Source organism: Ischnura elegans, chromosome X, assembly GCF_921293095.1.
Source record: "Ischnura elegans chromosome X, ioIscEleg1.1, whole genome shotgun sequence".
NCBI lineage: Eukaryota > Metazoa > Arthropoda > Insecta > Odonata > Coenagrionidae > Ischnura > Ischnura elegans.
The window spans coordinates 13,508,024-13,532,974 of record NC_060259.1 but is presented as its reverse complement, the minus strand read 5'-3'; the positions used below and the strand labels follow the sequence as shown (position 1 = coordinate 13,532,974).

The 24,951-nt window shown below is 40.0% G+C and overlaps 1 protein-coding gene across 1 annotated transcript in view; it reads left to right on the top strand.

Annotated features, from left to right (window-relative positions):
* The first annotated feature begins 3,451 nt into the window (after positions 1 to 3,451).
* LOC124170516 (bone morphogenetic protein receptor type-1B) overlaps positions 3,452 to 24,951 on the top strand; it is a 49,885-nt gene continuing 28,385 nt past the window's right edge. Inside the window, exons 1-3 of the mRNA XM_046549286.1 lie at positions 3,452 to 3,742; positions 5,877 to 6,070; positions 23,951 to 24,168. Of these exons, the coding sequence (XP_046405242.1) occupies positions 3,658 to 3,742; positions 5,877 to 6,070; positions 23,951 to 24,168 (497 nt within the window). The 5' untranslated portion in view covers positions 3,452 to 3,657. The remainder of the gene's footprint in view (positions 3,743 to 5,876; positions 6,071 to 23,950; positions 24,169 to 24,951) is intronic.

Genomic DNA, 24,951 nt, shown 5'->3' with positions numbered 1-24,951 from the left:
ACATTAATTTACACTCATCAGTGCGGATCAATAAAATGGCTTTTGGGTATTTTTAGAACTTATATTTTGTTATAAATTAATGAAAATATTTAAACATTATCTTGTCCCATAGTTTACCCAGAAAGATAAAAGAAGTAGTAGATGGAAAAAGAATGGAATCCAGAGGTGGTCACAAAAAATGAATCGCAGCATTCTTTGATTTTATTCTACGCCGTTGCTTGCTTTTCAGAAAAAGTTGAGTCCCAAGAGGAATGTTCCGCGGCCCTTGATTTGGAAACTGTGGAGATAGAGGAAGACGTGTGGATCAGCAATTTCCATTTAGTTGGTTGTCCGGATAAACCAAGGATCCATTTAAAGGTTGTCAGGCCGTCGTATGAAGATAGAACCGATGTGCACCACAGGGGAAATGGGGTGTTTGTGAGAAAGTCAAACCCAAAGTTGCCCAAAGAATGTGCAGTTCTATATGTTGCTCTTTCCCCACTTAAGCCCGTATGACACTTGCCAATTTATTGGCCAATAAATTGGCCCAATATTGGTAAAAATATTGGGCTTTACGCATCGTATGACACGTACCAATATTTACACCATTGGCCTTTATAGTGTTCTAATACCCCACTAGAGAACGCCACATAACACAAAATGACAAAAGAGCATCTCAAGACGCAGGTTAATTGCCAATGAGCTACAGAATGGGAGGTGCCTTAATAATTGTAAATTTAATAACTATTTCGAGGGGCTGCAAAGATATTCTCGAATTGCTCGAAATTTCATTCGGGTGAGTTCCTTGAATGATGAGAGATAGGCAATATGGTGATCTCATAGGTGAGCCAAGATAACGTAGCGGCTCGTTTTGGCTGGAATATGTTCATCGAATAAACAGATTGTGTCATCAATTGGGACTTTCACCCGAAACTTTAGCGCTCAAATCATGAAAAATAGTTTAATAATTGTAAAATAAACAAAATATAGACGCTATCGAGGAGAAACACGACATTTTTATTCATTAAATATCCGAAATGTTATTTCCGAATTACCCACTTTAGACAGTTGATGTTTGTGAATTTATATTCTCTCAAAGTACACATTAATTATTTGAGCTATTTCATGGGTTGCTATGCTTGTAAAGTTTTTATATATGATATTAAAATTCCGAGGTGAAATGTTTTGCAAAGAGCTTCTAGTTTTGGCCCTTTAGGAGTCGACAAGACTGAGTTCTGATTGGAGATTGGCCTCGAGAAAATAGAACCTGTTCTAAATTGTAGATTGGCCAAGAAATTGTGCCCAATATTGTGAAACTGAGATTGGGCTAGAAATTGGCGTGTGTCAGTGGGTACACAATCCAATATCCAATGGATTGGCCAATAAATTGGCAAGTGTCATACGGGCTTTAAAACCAAATAGAAATTGGATTGGGATGATATTTTCTCCACGGGTTCTAGTGATAGTGAGAGTGCAGGTGATCACGGTCATCGTCGAAGGTCATCCCTCTAGGATTTCCGATACGGATTTTTTTAGTGACAACCGATCGCAATGACGATGAGCTCGCCTTTAGAGTAGGCTTCAGATATATCGTGAGAAAAGCTCCCAAAATGTATTAAAGACTCTGTTTGGAAAACATGCACATTTTAATGCTAATTTAGGAAGTATTTCATTTCAAAAGTAACTTATTAACACCTGAAGACGTTGTGTTTATTATATTGATCGAAGTGCGATTGACCGATTCTTTCTGCAGAATAGGAAGTGGCTTCGGGGTTTTTGAGTCACAAGATGATAGATTGTGTTGGAAATTCGCGCATATTGTCGCTACTAAATTGAAACATTAATAGTCTGGCTTCCTCAGAGCTTCCTGTCGCCCTCCAGGCAAGGTATTTTTAAGTTGAAAGTATCATCGACAGCTTCGAGGTGGAAATAAGTTCACCGTAAGACTCTACCGGACTGCCAAAAGAATACACATTTCTCATGAGTATACGCTTTCGCCAATATTATACGCAAGTCTCACTTTGTTATGAACTATAAAACATTACAGATGCACATCAGCTACCTTTCCATTTCTCGGCATCGACTTTCCGAGCCGACGAAGTCTACAGTTTCACTAAAATACCCTGTTATCATGATGGAATCAGTAACAGGAAGCTTGCTAGGATCAGCCTAAGAATAACCATATGCCTTCATCTTTACGCAATCTATCGCTTTCAATGGAGGAGAAATAGATCAAATAATAGCCCTGAAGTCACAATGAACAACTCCGATAAGTCTGCACTTCAATAAATGAATCATAACCACGCCGTCGCATGTATTCAAGCATGCAACCTATACTATGGCCGTGCCGCGCCGTGCCTCGTACTGAACTATGACGTCACTTTTCTACCAGCCAATCATCGGGCGTTTTCGCTTCTCACTTACATTTGAAAATTCTCGTGAACTTTGATGCATTAAATATCGCAAACCACGTCATAAAATAATAAAAAAACTTTCACCGAGGTACGCAAACATATATTTTTATATAATTTTGGGGCTATTGATTATATCTGAAATATATGCAAGTTCCCTATTCCGTGCCCCGTGTAAAACGGCCTGACTACCGAAGCAATCCGGCTAGAAAAGAAAAAAACTAAAGGGGGGGGGGGCGCAAAAGATATCTTGAGCTTATACCATTACTTTTATCGTAACAAAAAACAATTAAGTCACATGCGTACGCGACATATGCTACACAAGTTTAAGAGAGTTTCATTTAAACTGATTTTACCCTTATACAAGGCACTACCATCTTATGATGTAAAATAGTTACAATTGCTGTTCTACAATTTAGGAAATGCGGGCGGCCTCGCGAGGGTGGTCGCGCGCACCCTTAGCGCACCCTCACCAAATCAACGTTAGTCAATATGCTGTGGTTTTTACATCATAGGTATAGAATCGGGTGAATGAGACCTGTCACTCAAAATTGGCGTCTCTTAAACGCTAAAGCTAAAATTATCGACATGGCCCACAAAAAATGCATGTATATGCAATACTATATGATCATGTGGTCGTTCTTAGGAGTGACAGAAATAGCAGCAGACTTTCGAGAATTTATGCATAGCTGCTACAACATCATATACAATCACTCCGGTTTTACATGGGTAATAAGGTTATTACTTGTTAAGCTTCCATAGTCAAATTTTGGCAAGATCCCCTGTATATCTTGTAACCGTCGGCTTAGAAGAGTACGACACAGTCAAAAAGGAAGGTATATCCTCCACAATATCATACATTTAATGGAAAAATTAGTGTGGACCCAAAAAATCATCCTGAAAAACGCCGTATCATTTCACTGTTCATATCTGATAAGCCCATTCCCTGACAGCTGACTTGCTGAAGACAATGATCTTGGTATAAGTCTAAACGCTCGCCGAATTAACTGAATCGAACTCCCGCCAGCACTCAGAAAAATGCGACAGTGCTGCTAGCGTTTGAGTAATGGGTGTAATAATGTGCAGGCTCAAAACAGTGAAATGAGTGAACTCTTCTTAGGTATGAAATGACCGAGGAATATTTTTTTCGTCTTGAATATCCTCTTAGACAGTGTATTATTATACGTAGATTTATTGTACGGGCGTGGTTTTGACAGAAACTGTTTACTGACAAGCAGTGGCGGCTGTACTATTAACCGAGGTGAAAATGGCGATGATGGGTCGCCGTCTTCTGACGTTAAGTAATGGTTGTTTAGCTGGAATGTCGGTGATTTTGGCAGAACTGGACCATGGTGAGTCGTGAGTGTAATGCCTAGCTCAATAATTGTTCATCAAATTTAAAAATTGCTTCTTATCGTTTTTGTTTATTTTGTATGTGGTTATCGTCCTTGTTGATCATTGTTTACCTTTTCAAGAATGGCACTTACCTCGTTATTCCGCGAAAATTTAAATGTTTAATCTACATTTGTTTATACACTGCGTCGGAATGTAATTTTTTGGTCATTTTCTTTATTCCGTCAATTCTGGTTTTTGTGAAGGCGTAGTGCTGTACTCAATCTCAAAGTTGTATGTTGTATGCTTTTGATCAACATCTCCATACATAGACATAGTGCATTGTCATGCACTATGTCTATGTATTGCTCTGTCCAACAGATTTGGTTTATATTGGTTTATTTCATCAGGGTTTTTATTTGTTCGTAAAGTCTTTATGTTTGCTAAAGGTATTTGGAATAGACCTTAGTTTGTGGAGAGGTTTTTGTCCTAACTTTAATGTATATCAGAGTTTCCTCATTGCATTCTGAGAATGGCGTTTTTTTTTGCTGTCGGTTATTAATTATGTTGAAATAACTCGATTTGTATTGTTATCAATCTTTCGCTGGGCGTGTTACAACTATAGTTATGGCGTCAAGCGTTTCATTGTGCTGCATTGCCATTTGTTTAGTAGTATACAATAGGATGTGCAGTCACTATGCAGTTAGATATGATTTATTTGGAATATCATTCATTGGTCATGCCAATCTGCTACCAAGTGCACACAGTCAACTAGCCAACTGTCATGGTTCTTGGATTCCAAGAGAAACTCAATATGTAAAGTTAAAGTATTCATGTGGTTATTCTTACCTGCCCTTTAGTACAAGCTTTCTAAGTCAAAGAGCTGGTTTAAAATTGCTCTCTAGTTGGTTGTCCCCGTTTAGAATATTGTGTATTCATGCTTTATCCTATGTGTAACCTAATTGCTCAAAACTTGAATTACATAGTAGAATTTGAAAGGCTTCATATTGAAGTTGTTTGGTTGGAATATAAGTAAAAAAATAATTAGAACGAGATGAGTACAACAGTAGGGTTATTGATAACATTTCACCATCCAACTTATTTCATTCTCCTGTCTAAACTAACCAACCAGTTCTCTGTTTTCTGTCAGTGTAAAATGTGGGGTCACTTAATTACTGTAAGTTCTCCATTTTCTAAATTTCATATCTGGGGCATGTGCTGCCACAAGAGGGGTATCCATATGTCTTACTTATTTCCTCCTTCAGGATATAAAATTTTTGTTTTCATTGTTAGAAAAGCATCTCTTTTTCATCATCTTTCAGTACATCCCATAAAGGGTAGATTTTAATTTTAAAATTAAATGATCTTTCCTCTTTCTATTTCAATTTATTTTTGCCAAACTCAGCATTCATCAGAAATAGTGCTCAAGGGTGTGTGAGACGTGGTCACTGAATGCTGTGGCACCAGCAGTGAGATAAAGAGTGAAGTCTTACATTGGTGGCATTTCTTTTCTTAGAAATTTTGGAATTGTTGCTGTCAGTCTGCCATGGATACTAATAAGTTTTATCATTTCCTAAAAATATTTCAGGATGCAAATGCGAGAGGAATATGTTCAGGAAAAATGTTTAAAATTAAAATGGCAATACTTCAATGCTATAGTCTTTCCTTGCATTGCTTGAACTGAATGCCCCAAATTGTATAATACAGGTGTACATGAGCACAGATGGTAGCCAAAAGCTGATGATTGTAATATATACACTGGCGTATGCTAAAATTGATCTCAGCTATCTTCAAAGGTAAAAAGTTTCATTTGTGGGAGGGGATTCATGAGGGCTTTCTCCATCTGGGCCTGGTTAAATAAAGTCACAAGTCAAGTCATCTGAAATCATGCTTGGGTATCTTGGCATGGTTAAAACAAGTAAGTTGTACCGGTAACCCAACCTGATCTAGTCAAATCGAAATCCAGTGGACATGGAGAACACAAGCAAAATGTGAAGGCAGACTTCAGAAAATAAAGGACACTGCTGCACTGGTTTTGTGGACCAACCTTTGAAATTGATTGTACATAGCATATGGCCTCGACCCATTGTAAATTACATTTGCCTTGTTGATTCAATGCTGCATTGCTAATAACCATATTTATTTTTTTCTCAGTGATGGGATCCCAAAGTGTCACATGCTATTGTGATGGTCACTGCCCAGATAATGTAGCCAATGGGACATGCACGGCCAGACCTGGTAGTCACTGCTTCAGTGCAGTGGAGGAAGTTTACAACCCAGACACTGGCAGCTGGGGACCTGAGAGGACATATGGTTGCTTACCGCCTGAAGAAACAGGTCTGATGCAGGTAGGCCACCATTTGTCGTATGAGAAAAGTTGATCGTCAGCGTCCAATGTAAATGGCAACAACTCATGTCGTTGGTTGTTGTCAATTGATATCTGGGATTTTGACTGCAAATCACGTCGAAATTTGACGCTTGGGCGTGGTGGAAGGGCTCCACGTTATCAATAACAGACACTTTGTTACTTCCACAAAATATTTTCTGTATTTGATAATGGTGTAGCGGTGGAAACCAGTCAGAGAAATTCTTATAAATATTTTTTCTGGAGTAACAAAGTGCCTGTTATTGATAATGTTGATTGTAAACCTTAAAAGTGATTCCTAGTAGTGTAGGTAAGTAGGAGGCAATGAGTTTCCATTGTTTTTTTCACCCCATTGGCTCAGATTCACATATTTTGATAAACTTCATAAGATGGTTGCTCAGATTTGTATTTAGATGTAATGGTTTTAAAGTTTTTCTCAGTAGAGTGCAGAAATTCTGTATAGGGAAAATTATTTGCCTTTGCTTTACCTTGAATCCAGATCCCCCAAATCTGTGCCAATTGTATTACTTACATAAGCTACCTTGTTGTATCTTCAGGGACAGATCTAGGAGGGGCTAATCAGGCAATATGCAGAGAGCCTTGAAAGTAATTATACTTTTTTGCTAAATTTTGTTTTAAAACTAGGAAATGGCAGTGTGGTATGAGATTTAGCTATATTGTGATAGCTTGAAAATTTTTCCATACTCTCAAAAATGTTTATATACATTGCAACCTTGATAAAACGAGAAACCACGGTGCTCAAATAAACACTCTCTATAGTGAATTATCACTTTACCGGAGGTGGAGCAAATAATAGCCAATATACCTATTATGAACACTAACACAGGAACAGGAGTGGTGCGGCGACGGAGAAATTTCTATCCTATAAATGTAAGAACAAATCCAGATGAATGGCAGTGTTTTTTGCATCACTAAATTTCCTTACTTTAATAACAACTGTTCAAACAATTTATAAGCGCCATACTGAATAAAAATCATGCCAAGCATTGCTTTGTCAATTATTATGCCAATGCACAGCTGAAGTCATTTTTCTATGTACTGAATTAGTGCATTTACGTGATCATTCTAATATTTTGGTATTTTCCATGGAAAATTCAAACAGTGACTGATAAAACTGTGTCGTGGTTATTTAATGCCTCAAATGCTTCCATTTGTGTAATTTTATTGGTCTTATATGATGTTGGGTGTATGGTGAAGAAAGAACCATAATTGACGCTCTTGGTCATAGTGCACGAGGAGAACTTAAATGGGGTGGGATTATTAAAACTAATCGTAGTGAATATCCACCTAAATGCCATTACTTATGCATGGAACTTCGTAATAAAGTTCATTTTGTGACTGCCAGGACCGGGACTAAGGTTTGTACAGTGGAAGCCCCTTATAACGACAGCTGTTGGGAACAGAGAAATCTGTCGCTATAGTGAGTTGTCGTTGTTACCGAATACAATTGCATCGTCACAAAAAAATCACTCATCAGGCGTCACCACGGCTGTTTCTGCCGAGAGGCGAAAATTGCAGCATGATAGCCGTTTTAAATCATTCTTTTGAACATTTAATTCACTAATGATCATATTCACTTGCAATCTATGATCAAATCATATGTAATTATGCTGGATGCTATATGCCGAGGCATTAAGAAGTCTATTTTAAAAGTCCGAGCATCAGACTCACACTTGTACTGAACCGTGCATTATGAGCTGTTATTATCCTTATTTCTTAGATGCTCCAAATATACATGTCATAACTACCAGTTATGGCTATGCATCAGACTATTAAATGCTAAAACTTCAGAATCTGTTCAAAAATTCATACCTTCTATCTTTCCGAGTAGTAGTGAAAATGATGGGTGGCTGCTGCAATTGGGTGACGAAAGGAGCGTGATAAAATTTTAGGGTTCCACAGGAACATTGCAATTCTATCTTTTTCAGGTTAACGGCGGAATAAAGGTGGAAGTAATCTTCTTCTGCTTCAAGTCTGCCTGTATGAATGGTTTACTATCGTGTTTCAAAACAGCCGACTCAAATGCTGTCGGAATCATGAAACCGAATAACACCAGCATTACGGCATCTAAAAGCATATTAGTCATATGAATTATCTTCGGTGGAAAGGGTGAAAAACTATTTGAAATAAATAGAAGGACAAATGATAAATGGAGTCCACTCTTTGTCTGTCTGTTAGCAATATTTATGTTTCGTAGAGATTCATGCAACCAGACGCAATATCAGCGGACGTAGAGACGTCTAGCGGCAGTAGCGCACACTTTTTGATAGGAATGCTGACTGGAACTGACCTGCAGCAGGATGAACACGATTTTAGTCACTGGCATTCAAGCAAAATAACACGTTTATACAATTTATTGGGCGTCTAAATCAATCATCTCGGATTTTTTCATTATATTTTAATCTTGGAAACAATAAAAATAGCATCTGATAGGACATTAAAAACATTTGTCATTTGCATCCACAAAACTTCATGTACTTATAAGTACACAGTGCAACGTATAAAAGCGATAATAAAATAAATATTCTTCTCCAACTACTTGTTGGAAAACATGAAAATAAAATAAAAAACAAAAAATAAATAAACCGCGGCAGCTTTGAAAAATGACTAGGTTACTTCCGTAGATAAATGGTCAATAAGGTTCCTCTAATAACTCTAAAAACAACTGCCTTGATAAACATAAAAATATTCTAGAACATCATTGCCTTTTAAAAATCTAACACAGAAAAATTTTCAATCACAGATTCATTTGCTGACAAAAAATGAATATAAATGGCTATAACTAATGGTTGTATAACTTGTCAAAGTCACAATAGCCAAGTTTTGTCTGCTTCAGACTCCTGGTCGCACTTGCTTTGAGCAGAAATCTTTCTACTTCATTTAGTTTATTAAAATCGTCCGGTGAAGCATCACTAGCCCGGTAAACGTCAATTATTATTTTAATGGCATGTCGCACCTCATCCACTGAAGGCATAGACACCATTTCATCCTCAGATTCGGAACTACTTTCAGCAATTACACCGTCTTCTGCAGCCGCAATCAACTCCTCCTCCGTTAACATTTGACGAACAGGCGCACATTCATCAACGGCTACGTACTTATCAAAGTCACAAGAGCCAAAATGTTCCTGAATTTCTACCCAACCATCAGGTTCATCATTTTCCCTTTGCGCTTCCTCCATAATCTCTATGGCCTCGTCGTTCTGCTGGTTCTGCTCTCGAATAAATCCAGCATGCCGGAAACATGCTGATATGTGCGCTGGAGGTATTTTTTCCCAGCTTATTGATATTGCCCGCATGGCATCCAAAACATTCCACTTCAATTCTTTTAAATTTCGTCCAGGTACTCGAGCGACCAAGTAATTCACCAGTAAACTTTGGAAATTGTGTTTGAAAAGCTTAATTACTCCCTGGTCTAGTGGTTGAAGAATGCTCGTGGTGTTAGGCGGCAATAACACAATTTTAACGTTTCTTAGTTCTATTGGTGGATGGGCTGGGCAATTGTCAATGAATAATAGTACTTTTTTATTCCTTCCACCAATCCTGGCATCAAATGCTCGTAACCACTGCGTGAAGATAGCAGCTGTCATCCAAGCATTTTTATTTGCTTCGTAAGTGCAAGGGAGAGTTTTAACTCCCTTAAAACATCGGGGATGGGCGGATTTCCCCACCACGAACGATTTTAACTTATCTGAACCATCCATATTGGCACATAAAAGAACAGTTACGCGGTCTTTACCTTTCTTCCCTCCTTTGCAGGGGTCCGTTCGAGTGGCGAGAGTTTTGTCCGGGAGAAGGTTAAAATATATACCCGTCTCATCCGCGTTGTAAATATCGCAGGGGCTGTAATTATCCAAATAGTCTTTAAAGACCGGAGCCCAGCCTTCCACAGCATTAACGTCAACACTTGATGATTCACCGGATGGTTTGTGAAGGGATATCCCCTTCCTATTTTTAAATCGTGCAAACCATCCATCGGAGCACTTAAATTTGTCTTCACCAAGCCTCTCACACAAATACTCAGCTTTAGCCTTCATCATAGGACCGGTGATAGGAATCCCTGCGGCTCTTTGCTGGCATAACCACGAGAAAAGAGCAGTTTCTAGCTGCGGATGCTCTCCGGGCCGCAGGTGTTTTTGGGTGCTTGGATGCCCTTCTAAGCACAGCCGCACGAATTTGTTCTTTTTTCTTTAAAATAGTGAACAATGTCGATGTATTAATTCCAAATCGCCTCGCTATTTCACTCTTTGAACACTCTCCACTTTCACAATCTGCAATAATTCTCATTTTGGTTTTTAAATCCAAGGACTTGCGTTTACCAGCCATGGTGCTAGCAGACGGGCGGAATAATTTATAACCTCACTGCGGAGGCGCGGGAGGGAGATGACAAAAGAGCAATGAAATGTGTACTCGAGAAATTTATTTAGGAAAGAAGAATAGGAGAATACGGAACATGTAGACGTAGACGTTGGCGGAAAAAATGCCGTTTTAAAAGCATTGAATTCCAGAGATGTGGCACGTGGTCAAAAAGTCAACCTGTCGTAATTACGAATGGCGCAAGAGAGGAATCGAGCCATTATCGCTAATACGAATTTATTTTACATTTAAATCATAGGGTTTAAAATGGTTCCTTGGGTAGCTGTCGCTAATTCGAGCTTGTCGCTATATCCCGTACTCGTTATAAGGGGCTTCCACTGTAATTTGGTAAAAACGAAAATTTCGTAATAACGTTTCTTTTCCTATAGCTTGGATAGGTGTTTTAGTCGGGCAACAAAGAAATGGAAAGGCATACTCATCTAATGGACCTTTAGGCCTACAAAACGTATGAGTGTGACATAGTGAAGAGTTCTCGGGATTGCCACCGGGTCAGGAACTCCATGGCTGCCAACATTTCGATGTCCGACTCAGCCATCTTCCTCAGGGCTGTGAGTCTGCCCTGAGGACGAGTCGGACATCGAAACGTCGGCAGCTATGGAGTTCCTGACCCGGTGGCAATCCTGAGAACTCTTCACTAAGTCCATTTGCCAGGAAAGCACAAAATCTTTCTTATGAGTATGAATTTATTGATTTAAAATTCTCAATAATGACTGTGAAACATGAAAACAGAATGCAGAATTTTTTTTTAAGTAAATAAAGTAAAAGTGCAGCACCAGCTCTTCACATATGCCATTGCTAAGGCGCACTGCCTGCACCTAGAAGCATCATTGCAAAAAATACCTCATTCTGAGAGTACAGAGAGTATGTTGTAATAGAGTTCCATTTCGTCTGTGTTATATCACACGGGAAAACTTCATAAAATACTCCGCTAGGATTGGAGTCCTTCCTTCCACGACTTCAGGTTTACACCGTGGGCATCACCAGCAATTATGAAGGGAGATAACACTTTCATGCTTTGAATAAGTATAACCAACCTTCCAAACTCTCCAAGTTCTCAATTCTCAATCTATCCCTGAAATACTCCACTTTAGCCTTAAGCGTAGCCCCTTTCTCACTAGTTCCCGTGGATTGAAGAGGGCAAAACCACCCAAACTAAGTTCCTTCTAACTCTTCATGATCTGTGTTCCTCGGGCACTTTTATTTTTTTTTAAATTGCGATGAGCAAATAGGAAGAAAATTAATTACGCCATTCTCGTATTACTCCATTATTTTCATTTTCTTGCTTGGATGTGTTTTGCGTTTTTTGACCACGGTGTCTACATTCAAATGCTCTCTGAGTTCTTCCAGCGGCCACCAGGGGATGCTCGGCCGCCCAGGTGACGGAAGAAAGCACCAAAACGACTCCGACCACTGACGCGAATAGTTCACCCTTGTGAATAGTACATTGTGATCGTGACTATTACTTGTCTATCCGGACAATTCACGCTGAGGATCATTGTATCGTACATCCTACACCATCGCTTACGTGCACTACCTACCTCAGAAGCATCATTGCAACAAATACCTCGTACTGCAAAGGTTTTGGCGGTGAGTAGGTTGTATAAGATTTCTATTTCGTCTATGTTATGTCATGCGGGGAATTCTTAAGATATTTGGGACCGGAGTGTTTTCTTCCACGACTTCAGGTTTACACCGCAGGCATCACCAGCAATTATGATGGGAGATAACGCTTTGGTGCTTTGAATTAGTATAACCAACCTTCCGAGCTCTTGAAGTTCTCGATTCGCAATCTATCCCGGAAATACTCCACTTTAGGCTTAGGCGTAGTCCCTTTCTCAAAAGTTACCTGCAGATTGAAGTGGTCAAAACCACCCGAACAAAGCTCCTTCAAACTCTTCATGGTCTGCATTCCTTGGGGGCTATTGTTTTTTATTGAGATGAGCGAATAGGAAGATAAATTATTTATGCCACTCTCATATTGATCTATTATTTTTATTTTCTTGCTTAGACAGTGTTCCCACTCAACCGTGAAAACCTTAAAACCGTGAAAAAGCCGTGAATTTCATCCTAAAACCTTAAAAATCTCTCAATCTGATAATAATACCTTCCCAGAAATTTTCAACTTCGTTCGTAGTGAGCGCACTTCTATTCATTGTGGCGAGCATCTTCGCATGGGTCAGAGAAGCATGGGAACGAATGTTGCCTGAAGAAAAAAAACATCTTTCGCCAGCGCAGGCCTTTTCTCTCCCCCCTCCTGAAATATGACACCACTTCTCATCAGCTTGTTTACTTTCCTGGACTGGCTTGGTTTCCCCTCCCTCGGTCACTGCTTAGTCACCCTTCCACCCAATTAGCCTTCCCACTGGCTGCAGCGACCACTTTCGAAACTAAATCTAGATTGCCTTTGTGTCGAAAAATTTGAACGTTTATTCAACACCCTCAATCCTGACCCGCGGTTCCGACGCATAATTTTCCCGCATCCATCGTTTGACGAAAATAAGGCGAAAGAAATAAAATGTGTCATTTATGGCTAATAGTGACAAGCACATAGTTGGAATCTTCCCCAAGAGATGGAACTACCATTGGGAGAAGCTCAGTGCCGTGGGAAAGTAACATTAGCGCATTTCCCAAGATCCGTTACCCCCCTCCATTCAGCATTCGCCTCCCCCCTTCTTACGCTTTCCTCTTCTTCAAAATAAAAAAAGGTCCCAGCTCTCGCAGGGATCGTATTACAAAGACCTTAGCTTCGAAAAAAATTTTGAGTTACACGAGCACAATAGAAACGTGTTTCGCACTCCCCCCTCTTCTCACCCACTGACCTTTTTCAGCCTAACTCCTTCAAAGTTCCCAGTTCCTGGAGGTCAACTGCTGCATGAGTCACCTATTAGCCCAAAAGGTATCTAACAATGATATTCAGCAATTGCTATTATGCTTTTATTAGATTGGAATGTAAGTAATTTGCTCGTAATTAAAAAAAATGAGACCAAACACGACGTATTTTAAGCAAGGAAATAGATGGAAAAATACGATGGTGATTTTTGGCGAAACGCGATATCCTCATAGCTGAGCTTCTCGGCAGTTAATTCGGCATTTTGTTCCGAAAACATGATATCAAGTTGTTATCAGTTATCAATTTACGAGCTATACTATAAGTCTCACTTGTCAGAGTTACTGACGAAGGGATATCTTCTCAGGATTTTTGTTTCTCCCTACTGGCTTGATAGCCAAGATGGCCGCTTGCGGGAGGACACGGGCATCTCACGCTCCGTTAAAGTTTGCTTTCTTTGTGGTTTTTGTACTATTCCCAGTGAATCTTACCCTCCGTGTTTGTGCAATTTCACCATGTCCGCCCCCCACATCATTTGTGCACCCCGATCCCTCTGAAGTGTTCAGTGAACGAAGATTTCTTTTTTCCTCGTTTGCATCGTGCGGTCTATCCCTCACCAGCCTCCATTGCCCCACAGCTCAACCGCCGAGGTCCCGGCGACACCCTCGATCCCCAACCGACAGACCGTGCCCTCGACTTGAAGCCGTTATCTTGCTGCTTTTCCTTCTCTCCGGTGATGTACAACTAAACCCAGGCCCTTCCTCTGTGCATTTTTATTACCAAAATGTGAGAAGCATTAAGAACAAATTATCAACCTGTGACTCCCATGCCCATGAGCTTTCCAAACTTGATATAATCGCGCTCACGGAAACTTGGCTGAACCCTAGTGTTCGCGACGGAGAATTATCATTCTCAGCCACTCATGGCATACATCGCAAAGATAGGCTCTCCAGAGGGGGTGGAGTGCTTGTTGCTATCAATAACAAATTTCCCTCTAAACGCCGCTTGGACCTAGAGACTGAGTGTGAAATCGTGTGGACTGAAGTCTCTCTACCCTCTAACAAACATTCGAAACCTATAAAAACTTATGTGGGGTGTTTCTATCGGCCTCCTGCCAGTGATCTTTCCGTTTTAGAAAAATGCCTGGACTGATGAGTGTCATTATTCTTGGCCCCATTATCCTTTTTGGTGACTTTAATCTCTCAATCCATTGGGAGTCTCCAACGAGTGGGTCTCCCGTGGACGCCCATGATGAGTACTTTCTCCAAAATTTCATCAACGCCCTTCATCTTTCCCAGTTCTGCAATGAATGGACACGAAACGCGGCAACGTTGGACTTCCTTCTTTCCACCACTCCCCCCGAGGCAATAACCCCTAGCAGAAACATCTTCGACTCAGACCATGAGTCCCTTGACTTCATTTACAACTTTTCCAGCCCCAAGAAACACCGCGGGGTTCCACCCCGCCCTCTGAAGCCTTTCCTTGCATGGTCGAAGGTTTGCTGGGGGGTCGTAAACCGCTCCCTCGACCTCATACCCTGGTCACTGCTCTCCTCCCTTACCCCCGAAGATGGAGTGGACTTCCTGTACGCCGTCATTGAAAGTGCCGTTAAGGATTTTGTGCCTATTGTTCAACCTAAATCTAAGAAATTCCCCTCCTGGTTTAAAGCTGACACCCTGCATGCTCTCAGAAACAAAAATCAAGCGTGGTACCTCTACAAGACGACTCCGAACGAACATACTCGTCGCTCTTACACAGAGCTTCGTCGCCCTTCTTTCCCTGACCACTCCCTCACAGCTTGCTGTACGCACTGTCTTTCCCGCATTGAGACCGATCCTCAGGAAGTCTTTCACTTTCTCTCCAAAATACCCCTCCGTCATTCACCTGGCCCTGATGGCCTCAGTCCTATCTTTATACGTAACTGCGCCTCCTCCCTCGCGATTCCTTTGAGTCTTCTGTTAAATTGCTGCTTCACGCTTGGTGTCTTTCCGCATCAGTGGAAAATGGTGAACATTATACCAATCCATAAAACTGGTCCTAAATGTGAAGTCGCTAATTACCGCCCGATTTCCTTACTTCCTATCCTATCCTCTGTCGCTGAGAGGATTATACTCAACAGATTACATTACTTTACATCCCCTAACCTCTCGAAAAATCAGCATGGTTTCCTTCCTAATCGTTCCTGTCTTACTAACTTATCTGTATTCCATCACCATGCCGTAAACTCAATAGCAAAAAATTCTCAACTCGACGCCATATTCCTTGATTTCTCCAGAGCCTTCGATTCACTTGACCATACCCTCCTCTTTCACACACTTAATCAACGATTCAACGTGCATGGAACCTTTCTCAATCTCGTCCAATCCTTCCTTACTAATAGATTCCAAAGAATTATATTTTCTGGCACCTCGTCCGACTGGTCCCCGGTAACATCAGGTGTTCCCCAAGGTAGTGTCCTGGGGCCATATTTATTTAGCCTTTTCATTGATGACCTAGCCACACTTTTGCCTCCATCCCAGACACATACTCTTTTTTACGCGGACGACTGTAAGCTGTTTAAACAAATCCAAACTCCCTCGGACTGCAAAGTCCTTCAAGATTCCTTAAATCTGACTGCAAAATGGTGCAATACTTGGAACCTAAATTTAAATTTCAGTAAATGTAACTCCCTTTCAATTTCTCTTAAAAAATCCCCTATTATTTTTCAATATTCAATTAACTCCGAGCCTATTCAACGCGTTTCGGCTGTGAAGGATTTAGGCGTCATTACTGACACCAAACCTAACTTCTCGGAACACATTCATTCAATCAAGAGCAAAGCCATGTCACTTTTAGGTCTCCTCTACCGCTACACAGAAATAGCCGATCCCACAGCTTTAAAATCATATTTCTCGGCATTTATCCTTCCAGTCACCGGATATTGCTCTCCCATATGGTCCATCGCAGCCCCCTCTAACCTCACCTCTCTTGACAGTATAAAAAGCTTCTTCGCCAGAATCGTAAGACGCAGAGTTCCCCACTTACGTGACATGTCCACCAGCTCACTCTTATCTTCCCTATTAATGACTGATCTCTCCCAACAAAGGATTAAAACAGACTTAAAACTTATTCATAACATTCTAAATTCACACATTGATTGTCCTGATTTGCTTTCATCCATTAATTTCAGAGTGCCTTGCCGACCCACTCGTACACATTCCTTGCTCCATACGCCTATCCCTAGACTATCCCTCGTTAAGCGATCCCTCCAACACCGCCTTTGCTCCTTGCTCAATTCATTACCAGACAATATTGACCCGTTTTTTCTGCCCTTAAACTCATTTATCAAACTCGCCATGTCCCATTCCTCAGCAAGTAAATAAACCTCCCTCTACCCCTCCCTTTCCTCGTGCCTTCTATTTTGTTCTTTACTATGCCATTGCTCTTTGTTCAAATTTTTTGTGTTAAAATTTTATGTTTGTTACTGCGTCACTGTAAATTGGCAGAAATGCTGTATGTGAGCAACTACTTAAATAAATAAATAACAATTCGAATTCATCTGCTCATCTGGCGCTACGCTAATTAGAACAGAATGGGTATCTTTAGGGTAAAAAATTTCATGGGGCAGTCATATGGTCACGCTTCGCCCTCTGCAGTATGCTCTGCGTACCCCCGTACGCGATAGCATCATTTCCGAACTTCACCTCGTACGAGTGGTTCCCTACTTTCCAGGGTGGCTGGACTTCGAACCACCGAGTGTTTTCCATGTGGGTTTAATAAAGTCAGGTATCATTTTCACTAGTTTAATTATATTCGTCTTCGGACCATGGCCCCTCCGAAGAAACTATTGAGAACTTTAAGAGATGGACTGAAAATAATTGAACATGAAGAAAAGAATCCGGGCTAGAAGTGCGTGAATATTGCAGACCTTGGGTTGTCCGCTAGCACATGACGGTAGGGGTGGGGGTAGAGTGAGCTACCGGGAGAAAACAAGTAGAGATATGAAGGCGGAGATCCAGGTGGGCGTGCCACTGACAATTAACGCAACATTGTTCACGCTTTACACACTAGCTCAATTATATTAAAAATATATTCATTAGGCAGGAACAATTCAAGTAATAGACTATTTTTGGCCTTCGTGATCCATCTCACAACCAGTCACTGGGCCGGCGAATGCGGTTGTTTTAGGCACGACATGCACATTGCTCTCATGAATACGTGCACTGGAAATGGTGTTTGATGGATAAGAATTTTTACATCAGACTGAAATCCATAATAGCATTGCAAATGCCGAGTGGAGAGCAAACATTTTTTTTAGTGAGGTGGCGTTTTCCTTCAGAATTTTGAAAGAGATATGGGTCGAATCAACAATATGACCTATGTGTCTTGATAAAGTACTACTATTCCTGTTATTATCTAAAATATTGTTTGAAACCTTTAATGAATATCCTAATTACTCGCCAAAATCCTGCATTTCCTGGGACATGGGCAACCTAGCAAAAAATAAAGCATTGACCATTTTTCCGCATTCATTTTATAGTATCGTTATTAGGAAAAAAATGTTTCCCCTCGTGGAGTTCCAAAAAAGGAGGGTAGTCTTAGAATCGTGTTCGTCTTAGATTCGTGCAAATACGGTGTATGAAATTGTTTTTCGATTTATTACCTATGTTCTATAAACAATTTTCATAAAATATTTTCCGTTAAATAAGAAATATTGGGGTGGGGGAAATTTGGTTACTGTGCAGTAGCAACAACGTGCGCAAAAATCTCTCAATCTCTCGGCGAGGAATTAAGAAAGGACCTTGAGTGTCCGGACGGAAGAAGGTCCGAAGGGTATTTGGCGTCCAGGCAAGAGCGCGGTTGGGCTGGTCCTTTAGTCGGCCCTGAATTTTGCAAACGATAGATCACGTCATAACACATATCACTTTTCATTGCGGCGTTAACATTCACGGCGTTTGTCGCGTACGTTAATTTTCTGTTGATATACGGCCAGTGATTTTCTTATTGCTGGCTTATTAACGGACCGTGAATTTAGCGAAATTGAGACTGTGAAAACCTGAAAAAAACCGTGAAAACCTGAAAAAAAAACCGTGAAAACCTGAAAAATAACCGTGAAAACCTGGAAAAAGCCGTGAATTTCATTATTCAGGTAGAGTGGGAACCCTGTTAGACGTATTTGGTGTTTTTTGGCCATGATGTCTGCGATCAAATTCTTTCTATCCATGCAACTCATGGACGTGCGGGTATGCTGCTGTCTGCTTTCTGCCACCCGAGTAACAAAAGAAGATCAATCATTAGCGAATGTTAATGCCACAATATTTTCACCATTATGAACTACCTTTTCATCGAACCACAGTTTACTACATGAATTTGAGACTGAGCACTCCATGTTAACTTCATTTTAAACAGATCGCCAGCAATTACAGAGATGAGGGACTCTTGGTGAAGGTTTTCCAGGGATGGAAACTCTCGCTATGGCGAGTGCCAACACCAAAAGGTCCTAGTAAAAACAAATTTTTTTTACATGATAAGGTCAATTGTTGGTGCTCCGGCTATCTCTCGTTATGGTGGGGGTCTCGCAATAGCCCATACTCGCTTTAACGAGGTTCTGCATTTATATATATAAGCATACATGCATGCATTAGTGAACATCTATGTGCAATTCAATGATTACACAAGGAAAAAAATACTTGCTCAAGTGGTCTATTTTGTAATTTGGGGTTTCTTAATTTTTCTTTCAAACTCTTTTGAATAACAATTTCAATACTATTGAATACGATCATATTATCATTTTTTTATTCCTCCATGTTTAAAACACTTTCAGTGATGTTCAAAGCTTCCTGAACCTTTTTTTTGTGGCAACTGTAACTGATTCCTCATTATCAATTTCTTCCTTCACTTCCATCTCTCTCGGTAACTCAAAATATGCCCTGCACTTGTCAATTGCTTAGAAGATTGCTAATTTTGTGTTAATGTAAAGCAGCCGCCTTTTATGTGACAAATCCATCGTAGGTCTATAATTAATAAAGTAATTTTCCTATGTATTCATATTTTATGGCAAATAATTGAAAATACTTGAAATTTCCTTTAGAGAATTGGTTTATCATTTTTATAACATATGAGACTACTGCAAAAATTAGGCTGTAAATTTAGCGTACGTTTGACACTTTCATCGAATTCCCTCTCTCCAAACTACAACGCACGTAGGGATGTGAAGAAAAACTCTGTAAGAGGGCACACAGAAATGCTGCGTCTGCTAAACGACGTGATTTACCGGCCAGAATGCTGTGCGATGGTAAAAAATTTCATTGCCATGTATCAGCTATGTACCGTATAAGCGCATGTAAGAGGCGCACCTTTTTCCCCAGAAATTGCAGCCGAAAATGGGGGTGTGCCTCCTACAAAAACTACTTATCTTCCCCCTCCCCTTCACCGGTCGCAAGTCCTAGGGGAACTGAGTGGCCTCGGTTTTCAGCGTGAGTCAGTCATCTGAAACCCTCGGTCAAAAACAAGCGGCAGGGAGGGAAGTTTCTCCCTTAGTGACGTATTTTTAAAATGCTCCTGTTTGATTTCTTGTAAGCATCAGCCCCCCTCCCCCAACCCCTCCCCCCCGACATGTCGGTACCCCAGAGGTGAACATGGAAAAGATCGCACAGGGTTTTTCCCTCGGGAGGGCGCGCTAAATTTACTGCCTCGAGTGGGCATCCTGCGGCATTTATACTGCAAATAGTAATCGCTTATCAAACGTAGCGAAACGCGTGGTTTTGAAGGACGTACCTGGTTAATAGTCAACATCTGTCTTGCCGAGCAATTTCCATTACGCTGAGAACTTGATTTTTCAAAAATCATCTTCAGACGCTAATATGAGGATTTTTGCAGCTGAAAATGATATTGGTGTCAAAACCTGCGGTTTAAAAAATTCGAACGAGTGTGTTCATTGTTGGACTAAATGGTGGATAGAGGAAATCGGAAATGCTTATAAGTGAAGAGCACTGAGGAGAGGCCGAGGGGAAGGAGCGCGTTCCCTCCCCTCCGTATTTCAGGCTACGAGGCTATGAGCGAAGGAGCAAGGGAAGAACACGTCCGATCTTGCATGTGACGTCGTTGCCTTCAAAGAGAAGGGGCGAAGGCGCAGCAATATGTGATATACGCAGTTTGAGTTGCTTGAAGTTTCCAGTCCGTCTTGTCTTGTTTGAATGCGCTCTTGCTACGCTTGTTTCTTCCGAAATTGTGCTGTTTGGACTATGTTGATTATTAGTAGCCATGTTTTAACAAGGGCAAGGATGTGACGGTCTCCATTGCGTGTTTTTTAAGTTTCCTATCAAGGATTTTGTCAATTGTAATAGATTTATACCCGTTTTGAACAGCAATTAATTTTATGGTGGATAGTTCTTTTTTTAAATTTTTATATGACATGGGAATGGCGACCAAGCGGTGCATCAAGGATTGATATGCTGACATTTTATGCATGTGATGATAACATGAATCGTTGGGTATAACAACATCACTGTAAGTTGGTTTCCTATAAATTGAAAATTCATGTATACCGGAGTTAATATCTATGGTCAAATCTAAAAAGTTCAAAGTATTGCCCTCAATTTCCATAGTGAAATTAATGGAATCGTGAAGGCTATTCAACACGTCTAAATATTTGTCTAGTTGTCAGAAACTACGTGTCCACAAGCATAAAATGTCGTCAACATAACAATACCATTAACTAACAGTTTATTAACGCGTCATTAGATTTAAAAAGATTATCTTCTAGGAAGTCTGTAAAAATACCTGCTAATACAGGTGAAATCGGTGAGTCCATAGCCAAACCATGATTTGAGTTATAGAATTTGTTTTCAAAAATAAAAATAAAATAGTTTTGTGAAATACATAGATTTAAAAGCATGTCCAGTTCTACAGATAGTCTGGAATCACCGGAGTGGGCTTTAACCAAATCCACTGGAATGCGAGTGTCTTCTTTAGTGGGTACAGAGGTAAACAGATTAGAGACATCGAAGGATATAAGTTTGCCATTTGGCAGAACAGTCAAATTAGATAATTTCTTAGTAAGGTCAATGGAATTCATGATACTCCTTTTAGATTTAAAACCAGATAAATCTCTTAGGATACTATTTAATTTTGTGGCAAGTTTGTGCGCAGGGGCAGTGGCATGTGACACTATTGGTCGTACAGGATCATTTTCTTCATGAGTTTTCGGTAGTCCACAGAGTCTGGGGGATAAAGGATTCATATTTATAAATCTCCACTTATCGGACGTATTTGTCAGGCTACTGCATTGGGAAAGTTTTTCTCTAACACTATTTTGGTATTTGTTAGTGGGATCTTTAGGTATTAGCTCAAAGTTATTGTTTGTCAGGAAAGTATGAACTTTGTATAAATAGTCATCATTGGATAAAATTAAGAACCTACATCTGGAGTATGCTCCTATACGGAAGTGAGGCATGGACTATGACCGCAGCGGAGAAAGCAAGGATAGAGGCCTTTGAAATGTGGTGCTACAGAAGAATGATGAAAATCAAATGGATCGACCGAGTTAGTAACAAAGAAGTCCTAAGAAGGGTAGGAGAGAAGAGAAGCCTCATGAAAACCTTAATAAGAAGACGGAACAACCTTATAGGCAACATCTTGAGACATGATGGCCTGATGAAGACAATCGTCGAAGGACAAGTGGAAGGCAAGAATGGAAAAGGAAGACCTCTAACAAAATATATGGATCAAGTAAAGATGGATGTGAAAGAGAAGAAATACGTAGGTGTGAAAAGATTAGCTGATAGGAGAACTGAGTGGAGAGCTGCATCAAACCAATCCTAGGATTGTTGACCAGTGATGATGATGATGATGGATAAAATTACAAGGGTGTCAGCTTTGGTTAAAAGAAGATTTTTCACTTTGAAAGTCTTTTTCAACTGAAGGATATGCAGTTCTCTGGTAGTGACAGGAGTCTGATGCGTCTGCAGGAGGCTTCTTGAAGAAAGATAGGAAACAGGAATTCTAGGAAACGGGTATTTTTGACCTGGAATCGATAAGTTTTATCGACTATCTAAATGACGACTTTTTGACTGACCAGAAGAGGTCATGGTTGGGTCATGGTGGAGGGAAGGAAATACATAAGTATTATTGATATGGGATCGAGAGGTCTTATTACCATCTAAATAACGTCTTTTTGACCAACCAGAAGAGGTTGTGGTTGGGTCACAGTGAAGGAAGGAGAAAGGTATTATTGACGCGGGATTAAGAGGTTTTTTTGAACATCTAAATGACACTTTTTGGCTTGGGTATTCTGCCTGGGTATAAAAATCTGTTTAAATTATGAGTCATTTTGCTTCTTGGCAACTTTGCTTCTCTTGTGTCACCAAGGTGTCTTAACCGAGTGTCAGGTCTCTCATATTTAACTCTCACAATTTAGAATTTGTAAAATTTTCTTGCCCTGTTTTGAACCAGGTTGACCCAGAGTTCAGCATTATATAATCCATTCTCTTCTTGTATTGTTAAAAGATTTTACCTTGATAATTGAAATAAGACAAAACTTGAAAGGCAGCCAATAGCTGTTGTGCTGTGGTAATGATTTTCATTTATGTAGCCCACCAAATTTTCAATATTTTTTAATATCACCTTTTTTTGCTGGCCCGTATCCCACTGCACAAAATATTTTTCTTTGAAAAAGTTAGCTAAAACCGTAAGAGAGTACAAACATCCACAAAAGCCTGTGCAGATTTGAGGAATTAAATAATTAAATGGTAATGAATAGGGGAAATTAATGGTTGTAATTAATTTGCAATGCACTAAAATATCATTTTAAAACTTATAAACCTGTCCAAAATTCCGTGCCAAATTGTGTCGTGAGATCAAAAGAAGATTATCGAGTTTTATTTCCAAATCAGTCACCTTTTTCCCAGTAAATCTTTATGGAGTGTTTTGCTTTAATCAGTCTTGAAATTAGGGTTGTTGAAGTGAAAACTTTTGTGGAGCGATCTATAAGTATGCTGGTTTTTCGGTATCTCTTTTTGTGAGGAAACTTTCACAACTCTGGTAGGAATCCATTTTATGTGTATAGTTTGTTGAGATGGTAATGCAGATGCCCTTTGATCTGAAGAAGTGAGCACAAGGGTAATTGAAAATCTGCAAAGACATGGCCAAAAGCCAGCGTATTTTGTGTCATAGGGGATTGTGGGGTTAGTATCCAGCCTTATTCAAATGAAATGTTTGTTGTTCCTCCCTCCTATTCAGGTAGTGTGTGGCTCCTCCCATCAGTGGTGCATGGAAAGTTTAAAACCTATTTATTATAATGCTTGAGTTTCAGTTTATATGTATGTATTCCCTTTGAAATTGTTTGAACATTTTGGCTCTTTCCCTGTGAGTAGAGTCAGTGAAGTCTCTTTGGGATTACCACTGGGTTCAAGGCTCTATTTCAGTGGGCATGTGGGTATATCATTGTCTTTACCTTAGAGCTATGCATGAATTGTCCATTAAAATGTGAGCAATTGACATTGAAATGTCACCTGTAAACAAGCCATAGATCCTGTGGAAATCCATATCAGTCTTTATCTCCTGGTAGTGGTATTCATATTACATAATTTTCATTATTAGCTGCGACTATAAATTTTTTTTGAGGTTGTCTGCATTTCATGTACTTCATTCCTAATTTCAGTGCAAGGCTAATGTGGTTCCCCATAGGAAGCCAAAATCAATCATGTGCTGCAATGACAGTGATTTGTGTAACAAGTATCTGGTGCCTGAGTATGAAGTGAGGACGCCAACACCGGAGAATACCCATAATGATGATGGAGTGCATCATGTCGCTTTAATGATATCCTTCACATTGTGCCTTTTCATGTTTTTGATTTTGGTCACATTTACATATTTAAGGTTAGTAGTCTTCAGACATTTTTCACCAGTGGCATCTGTGTTTAATGCATGCTTGCAGTTTGTAGTCTGTCGTTCCTGTCTTCCATTCCATGTGTCTTGGCCACCTCTTCTATTCGAGTCATCTTTCTAGCCGCTGAGTAATGGTGCCACGAATGGTGCCTAAACAGTCAGAAAAGATTGTTTGGTCATCATTTTCTCCATGTTTTCTTTGTTCAACAAATGTTAGATTGTGTACTAATAAAGCAAAGTAGATACATAGTTGCCTACTAATCTTTTAGAGGCATTATGATATTTCACTTCATCTTCTCTTGCAACTCTATTGCCCAGGTAGTGGGGCACCATTGCTTGTGGCTACTAGTCTCCAAATGTAGCCTTGCCTTGAATTATTATGCATTATCATATGTTGTGGTTTATAATGAAGTAACCATTCTCATTATTAGAGGTGGCTTGCCAGTTCAGGTAAACATTTACTAATATTCAGGTAAACATTCATTAATGACTTGCCAGACAAACCCCTCCTCCAAAATGCCATTCTATATGCAGATGACACCATAATCATTTCAAGTGAGGTAAATAGGAGTGACCTAGTTAATACCACACAAAGCAGTATCAACAGCATGTCAGAATGGTGTCATGATAACGCCCTTCAAGTCAACATTGACAAAACAGTTTTTCTTCAGTTCCATGGCAACCGGTCTCCATGTACCTCAAGTATGATCTTAAATGTTGGTCCTCATGTGATTTCCCGGGCACATTCAACAAAATTATTAGGTGTTATCCTCA